Raw genomic sequence first — 8,245 nt, 5'->3', positions numbered from 1 at the left:
CTTCAGTTCAGACACGAACCTGGAGGAAACATTTGGCTTCTGTCTTCATCAACAAATCAATAAAAAAAACTACATTCAAGTTTAATGGCAACGTTTGTACACGAATAAAGCTGCACTGGTCACTGTAGTCCAGCAGAGGGCGCCACGTCATCGTTGAGCGTCTATCAGTAAAAAAAAAAGCCTTTTTTGATGCGAGAAAAGTTCAAGTTGTGAGTTCGCGCTTCACTGGAGGACCACGTGACTCATCGTCACGTCCAGCGCAGGAGTGAGACGAAGAGTGAGACGAAGAGTGAGCCAGAGAAGAGCGAGAGTGACAGAGAGATGCTCGACGCTCGTCCGCAGTCCTTCGCGTTCTCCTGTCAATCAAGAGCGCAGACGTCAATCACAGCGACTAGAACTCGACTGCTGTCTTCTTCATCAACACAAACATTGTTTTTAATCATACACCATAAAAAAGTGATCAGTCATGTATTAAGTTGGCGTTTGCTGGCCCTCAAGAGCTTAGAAGAAGGTAGATTCATCTAACATTACATTTTGAAACATTTGACTATTTTTTATGCATTTAATTATGATTTTGAAAAATCTAGTTGAATCATTTATTGGTTCTTAATGACTTATTTAATTAATTCATTTTTATATTAAAAGGTTGAATCTGTTTTTAATATAGTCATTTAATTAACATATATACATATATAGTTTGATCATTTAATTCCATTGATTAATAAATACAAGTTTTAAATGTGTTATTTTTTTTTATTTCTAGCCTTTTAAATTCAATATAAAATGTTGGTATAAAAGCGCCTCCATGATTGGCTAAAAGTATAATAGTGTAGTATAGTCTGGTCACTCTGTTACACTAAGATATTACATAGAATTGAAGGTAAGGTAAGGTAACACTTAAAGCATTAAAAAAGATAATGAACTTAGAAAATGTATTTTTGAATTATGGGAGTTAGAATATCAAACTATGTGTAAAAATGTTTTATTTGAAAATATTTATTACAATTTTGTATTTATGTAAAGAAATACAATTAAACAAATGATTGAATTTACTTTGATAAATCTAATGGATAAAAATAATACTCAAGTTTCAACATTTGAAATGTACGTTGATATTGTGACACATTTTTTTACACCTTGTTGTCCATCTTGGTTTGATTGACAGGCGTAACGACGACTGACCTTGGGGTGATACGAGTGACAGGACGTGGGCCGGCGTCGCACCTTCTGCGCCTTCATCCTGTTGCACTTGACCGTGGCGTTATGTTCAGGGTCGTCAGGGAAAAACTCAAGAGACGTCGGATCAACAAAAGCTTCGGTCGACCAGTCAAGCCTGGAGAACCTCAAAGGATATATTTGATCTCCTTGGACACGAGCGGGATCGGCCCGAACTGGTGCGAACACTCGCAGTCCGCCTCCGTCACCACCATCACCAGGTTGGTGTCGGGAACCTGCTGCACCACGAACATCCTGAGGGACCACATTCAGTGAGTACGGTGTCCTGGTGGACTCATGTCAGGATCAACTCATCACACCGTATGTCTTATTGTTTCATAATCAAGGACATGCCTCAACAGTAGTGATGGATCCATGAAGCTTCATGAAACAGTTTGTTTAGTCTGGCTCTGAGAAAAGTATTAATATTAGTTTTAAATTGCGATATTTTCTTTTCACAATACTGTAGCGAAATTCAATTTATTTTTGGCTTTCACATCTTTTTGATCATAGTTTTTATATTATTAATAAAGTTTGCATAACCTTTTTAAAGGTATATAATCTTTACTTCTTTTTTTTTAAACTTTAATTAACATTCAAATATTCACTGCATTTGTTAATTTTTTGTGTTGCAATTAAACGTCTTGCCATTACGTCCTCGCAGCTAAAGAAACAATGAAATCCAGTGAGATCTTGACTGAGGACGAGAGGATACAGTCGACCACAGAAGCTTTTTAAGCTTATGTTTGGACACATTACGGAATAGTTTGTGTTCTGTTTTTACATTTTTTTTTGTTCCTTGAAATTTCAAAAGTTATCCAAACACAGTGGAAATGAATGCAATGTCCGCCCCTGACCCACTGCCACAGAGCAGTTTGGTGGTCATGTGGTAGAATTCTACTGCGCTGGTCATACTATTACGTGCTGCTACTTAAACAAAATATATTTAGCAAACAATGATTACGATCTACATTAAATCTCCGGCCACTAGGCAGCAGTCATTGCGTCCTCCGCAGCCAAAAGAAACTTGAGACTGAGGACAAGAGGATACAGTGACTCCAGCAGCTTTTAAAGCTGATGTTTGGACATATTTTGGTTACAAAATGAATAAAAGCAGTTACGACTTCATCAAGAGTCATGTGGTCTGTAAATACTACAACACCAGAGTCAAGTACTCGACAATACTACAAATATATCCTGGTTACTACAGTATCACATTTTAGCGTATAAATCCTGATTAAACAATAGATTGTTCACAGACTTCATAGCAGAGAGTGACATCTAGTGGACAAATGAAGGCTGGTGTCGTACTTCTGGCAGCGTCCACACTTGATGATGCTGTTGGCCTCCTTGATGCTGGGGTCGTACAGGAACCCGGGGTACGACGTGTCACACGGCTGCAGCAGGTCCACCTTCCTGGTTTTATGAGCTGCCCAACAGAAACACAGAGACGTTCGTCTTCGATCGTCCACTTGTGTTCAGCGACGCGACGACACTCACATGTGTGATAACCAGATTTGGCTGATGAGATGAAGGAGCATCACACAGACGATGGCAGCGATGAGGATGAGGATGAGGATGAAGATGTTGACAACATGCAGGCAAATGAGACATGAAACAGAACATTTCACTCTGAATCTGTTTATCCAATGTAAAGGAAAAGTCATGTATTTCCACACGAACCACGGACTCGTAACAATCTGTATTTTTGAAGAGCTGTTTTTTTGTTATTTAAATGTTTTATTTGATTAAAATGTGGGGGAGGGATACGTGGGGAGGGGGGGGGGTGGACTATGTTTTGCTTTTGGAAATATGTTCACTAAAATCAAAATCAGGATTTAAAAAAAAAGGAAATCTGATTTTGGTCCTTTTTTGTTTTAGAGCAACACTATTAAATATTTGACATATTTGTTTTCACCGCTTAAACCATTAAAATAGTTTTTGTTCTCGTTGGATCAATTTTCCTTTTTTATTTTTTTCCTTTGAAAAGCGAAATCAGCCAAAATGGAAATGAAGGCAATGGCCGTCTCTGACTCAACGTCTTAGTTTGGTTTGGTGGTTTCTCCGATCCTTAAAACTCTTCACTGGCTTCCAGTTTCTTTCAGGATCAACTTTAAAATTCTGGTTCTTACTTTCAGATCTATTCATGGTCAGACTCCTCCTTACATCACTGATCTGATCCAGACTTACACCCCAGCTCGGGCTCTGAGGTCTGTGGATCAGAATCTACTTATGGTTCCTGAACACGGTTCAGGACCAGAGGAGAGAAATCTTTTCAGGCTGTTGCTCCTAAGCTTTGGAACGATCTTCTCTCTCTCTGTGTGTTTGATGATCTACTGACTCCTTTAAGAAACATCTTAAGACGTTTCTATTTGTTCAGGCTTTTCCTTGATTTTCTGGAACTCCTGTGTTGTTGTCAGTATTATCTTGATCTTTAAAGTATGTACTTTTTTGAGTATTGTTTTGTTTGTTTAAGCGCTTTGTGACCCTGGTCTGGAAAAGCGCTATATAAATAAATATTACTTACTTACTTACTTACTTATGTAATATAGGTTTTACTACAAAAGGTCACAATGTTACGTTCTGATACTTTAACAGAAAATATTTAACAAACTACAAAAGTATTGAGTTTTTGTTGTTTGTTTTCACTCGTAACATCATCGTCACTGTCGACCTCACCGTCCACGAAGTAGTCGGAGTGCCAGAGTCCACACAAGTTAAAGTCCAGCAAGAACCTGAGAGGAAACAAAAGTTTTCAGATTAAATACAGAAATTTAATTTCAAATTCCAAGAAATTGTAAAGAACTCACTGTTTAAAAAAAAAATAATAATATAATATAGTTTATGGAAAAATGATAAAGAAAGAGAATATTACAACATTGAAAAGGGATTCATGGACTACCTTGGACCAATGGTCAAAAGTAAAAAGAACGGCAAGACAAAAACAAATTTGGTTTATTTTATTTACTCACATCAGAGAGTTGGTGAAGAACCAGCGAATCATCGCCAGTACGGCGTAGAACGGCTGGAGGACAGAAAGACATTCAATCCAAGAAACGTGAGTATATTTCTCACATTAAAAACCTGCCTTTAATCACAGAAACATCAAAGACGATACATTTTAGTAACATATTTTTGCCCTTCAGGGCTGCCGTAAAAACGTTTTTAGTTGTGAGGAGTTGGTGAAGCTTCATGAAACAGTGTCATATTTGTTAGAGATCAGTAGGTGGCGCCCTCACTTTAAAAGCATTTGAAGTTTCAATAGAACAGATGTTCAAATGATTGGTTTTAGAGAAGAGAGTGACATCTAGTGGACTCTGAAAAAAAAGACAATTTTTCATGAAGCTTCATGAAACAGTGTCATGTTATCAAGAGCTCAGTAGTTGGCGCCATCGATTAAAAAAATATCTTTAAATACAATAGATGCTCAAGGGACTTATTATAGATCAGAGAGTGAGTTTTTTGGACAGAAAGAAAGTGCACTGTTTCATGAAGCTTCATGAAACAGTGTTATTTTTATTAGAGATCAGCAGGTGGCGCCCTCACTTTAAAAGCATTTGAGGTTTCAATAGAACAGATGTTCAAATGATTGGTTTTAGGGAAGAGAGTGACATCTAGTGGACTCTGAAAAAAAGACAATGTTTCATGAAGCTTAATGAAACAGTGTCATGTTATCAAGAGCTCAGTAGGTGGCGCCATCGATTAAAAAAAAATCTTTCAATACAATATATGCTCAAGGGATTTATTATAGATCAGATAGTGACTTTTATTGGACAGAAAGAAAGTGCACTGTTTCATGAAGCGTCATGAAACAGTGTCATATTTATTAGAGATCAGCAGGTGGCGCCCTCACTTTAAAAGCATTTGAGGTTTCAATAGAACAGATGTTCAAATGATTGGTTTTAGAGAAGAGAGTAACATCTAGTGGACTCTGAAAAAAAAGACAATGTTTCATGAAGCTTCATGAAACTGTGTCATGTTATCAAGAGCTCAGTAGGTGGCGCCATCGATTAAAAAAACATCTTTCAATACAATAGATGCTCAAGGGATTTATTATAGATCAGAGAGTGACTTTTATTGGACAGAAATAAAGTGCACTGTTTCATGAAGCTTCATGAAACAGTGTCATATTTATTAGAGATCAGCAGGTTGCGCCCTCTCTTTAAAAGCATTTGAGGTTTCAATAGAACAGATGTTCAAATGATTGGTTTTAGGGAAGAGAGTGACATCTAGTGGACTCTGAAAAAAAAGACAATGTTTCATGAAGCTTCATGAAACAGTATCATGTTATCAAGAGCTCAGTAGTTGGCGCCATCGATTAAAAAAATATCTTTAAATACAATAGATGCTCAAGGGACTTATTATAGATCAGAGAGTGAGTTTTTTGGACAGAAAGAAAGTGCACTGTTTCATGAAGCTTCATGAAACAGTGTCATTTTTATTAGAGATCAGCAGGTGGCGCCCTCACTTTAAAAGCATTTGAGGTTTCAATAGAACAGATGTTCAAATGATTGGTTTTAGAGAAGAGAGTGACATCTAGTGGACTCTGAAAAAAAAGACAATGTTTCATGAAGCTTCATGAAACAGTGACATGTTATCAAGAGCTCAGTAGTTGGCGCCATCGATTAAAAAAATATCTTTAAATACAATAGATGCTCAAGGGACTTATTATAGATCAGAGAGTGAGTTTTTTGGACAGAAAGAAAGTGCACTGTTTCATGAAGCTTCATGAAACAGTGTCATTTTTATTAGAGATCAGCAGGTGGCGCCCTCACTTTAAAAGCATTTGAGGTTTCAATAGAACAGATGTTCAAATGATTGGTTTTAGAGAAGAGAGTGACATCTAGTGGACTCTGAAAAAAAAGACAATGTTTCATGAAGCTTAATGAAACAGTGTCATGTTATCAAGAGCTCAGTAGGTGGCGCCATCGATTAAAAAAATATCTTTCAATACAATAGATGCTCAAGGGATTTATTATAGATCAGAGAGTGACTTTTATTGGACAGAAAAAAAGTGTACTGTTTCATGAAGCTTCATGAAACAGTGTCATTTTTATTAGAGATCAGCAGGTGGCGCCCTCACTTTAAAAGCATTTGAGGTTTCAATAGAACAGATGTTCAAATGATTGGTTTTAGAGAAGAGAGTGACATCTAGTGGACTCTGAAAAAAAAGACAATGTTTCATGAAGCTTCATGAAACAGTGTCATGTTATCAAGAGCTCAGTAGGTGGCGCCATCGATTAAAAAAATATCTTTCAATACAATAGATGCTCAAGGGATTTATTATAGATCAGAGAGTGACTTTTATTGGACAGAAAGAAAGTGCCATGTCATTTTTATTAGAGATCAGCAGGTGGCGCCCTCACTTTAAAAGCATTTGAGGTTTCAATAGAACAGATGTTCTTTGGTTTTAGAGAAGAGAGTGACATCTAGTGGACTCTGAAAGAAGGACACTGCTTCATGAGGCTTCATGAAGCTTCATCAACACAATCGCTAGCTTTTAGCTTAACTAGCTACCAGACACACAACGGCACAGTCTCCTTGGCGGAGACGGTACAAAATAAATGTCACACACTTGTGCAGGAGAGTCGCACTTGTATAAGAGTATGAATGACGTTGTTGTTGTTTTGTCGTGCGTTAGTTGTGTTGCAAACTCACGTTGAAGAGCCGACGAGCGCTGCTGACGTGATGATGACTGTTTTTACACATGGCCTGGTAGTCGTAGAGAGACACTCTGACAGGAAACAAACACAAACATTTATGGGCAATCAAGTACTTGTAAAGTACTACTAAATATGTTTATATCAAACATCCCGATGAAAAACATTTACCTCACACTACATCACAGAGAAAGATGAAGTATAGATACAAATGGATCAGTAATGTGTTAACTAAAGACATAAAGGAGTCATTTATTAACACATTAGTTGAGTTGACATGTGTTCCCTGCAGCCAGCGTTCGCTCCAGATCATAAAACTTGTTAAGTCTCTACTGCGGTTCTGAAGAAAAACATCCTTCTTGTCGCGGCTCCGACTATAAGAAGTCGCAACAAAAACACAGTTTATGTCTCATGACTTATTAATCTTGCTGCATAATTTAGGCTTTTTTTCAGAGGAGCATTAAGGAGAAGAAATGCAGGCTCGTTATTAAAGTGTAAGATGATAAAATGTGTTTATTTCTGTCCAGTCATCAGTCCAGACCCTGAAACATTACTGGATCAAACTTCATCATCTTTGTCACACAAGTGTAAATATTACTTTTTTTTATGTCACAGAAACTTACTAAAAACTCAATTTTGTGAGATTTTTTAAATGTATAGATTAAAAACTCTTAAAGCAGCTCTATGTGATTTTAAGTCGAGTGACACCAGTGGACTACAGTGGAAGTGTTTAGCCCACAGGAGACTACATTTCCCATGAGCACTCGTTAAACGTGGCAAAGGTTGTGTCCCGGTTTGCAGCAGTTGGACTAATGTTCTGTTTCCAGACTCACACAAAACACCTAGTCATTCAACTAGTTTTAAGTTTAAGTTATTTTAGTACAAAAATATTAAGGTACACAAAACTACCCAAAATAATGTGTTACAAAATTGAGTGAGAACTGTTGAGTTGATGAAGCTTCATGAAACAATGTTCTTATTTTCAGAGTCCACTAGATGTCACTCTGCTATATACTGTATTGCTTTAAAAAGTTATTATATTGAAAACACAAATATTTTTGAATGAACTGTTTCATGAAGCTTCACCAACATATTACTACTGAATGTTGTAAAGTAATATCCTCAAAATGAACTGTTTCATGAAGCTTCACCAACATATTACTACTGAATGTTGTAAAGTAATATCCTCAAAATGAACTGTTTCATGGAGCTTCACCAACATATTACTAGTGAATGTTTTAAAGTAATATCCTCAAAATGAACTGTTTCATGAAGCTTCATCTACACATTACTACTGAATTTTGTAAAGTAATATCCTCAAAATGAACTGTTTCATGAAGCTTCACCAACATATTACTACTGAATGTTGT

At 36.8% G+C, this 8,245-nt stretch overlaps 1 protein-coding gene across 1 annotated transcript in view; it reads right to left on the bottom strand.

Moving 5' to 3' along the window:
* Window positions 1-248: 248 nt before the first annotated feature.
* LOC148074023 (voltage-dependent calcium channel subunit alpha-2/delta-4-like) overlaps window positions 249-8,245 on the bottom strand; it is a 66,697-nt gene continuing 58,700 nt past the window's right edge. The window contains exons 32-38 of the mRNA XM_087796929.1: window positions 6,874-6,949; window positions 4,188-4,240; window positions 3,895-3,950; window positions 2,527-2,644; window positions 1,350-1,470; window positions 1,183-1,260; window positions 249-356 (exon numbers count right to left, since the gene is read on the bottom strand). Coding sequence (XP_087653055.1) covers window positions 249-356; window positions 1,183-1,260; window positions 1,350-1,470; window positions 2,527-2,644; window positions 3,895-3,950; window positions 4,188-4,240; window positions 6,874-6,949 — 610 coding nt within the window. The remainder of the gene's footprint in view (window positions 357-1,182; window positions 1,261-1,349; window positions 1,471-2,526; window positions 2,645-3,894; window positions 3,951-4,187; window positions 4,241-6,873; window positions 6,950-8,245) is intronic.

This window comes from Callionymus lyra, chromosome 8 (assembly GCF_982586985.1).
Source record: "Callionymus lyra chromosome 8, fCalLyr1.hap1.1, whole genome shotgun sequence".
Lineage (NCBI taxonomy): Eukaryota > Metazoa > Chordata > Actinopteri > Syngnathiformes > Callionymidae > Callionymus > Callionymus lyra.
The sequence above is the reverse complement of the archived record's forward strand: the minus strand, read 5'-3'. Positions and strand labels throughout refer to the sequence as shown.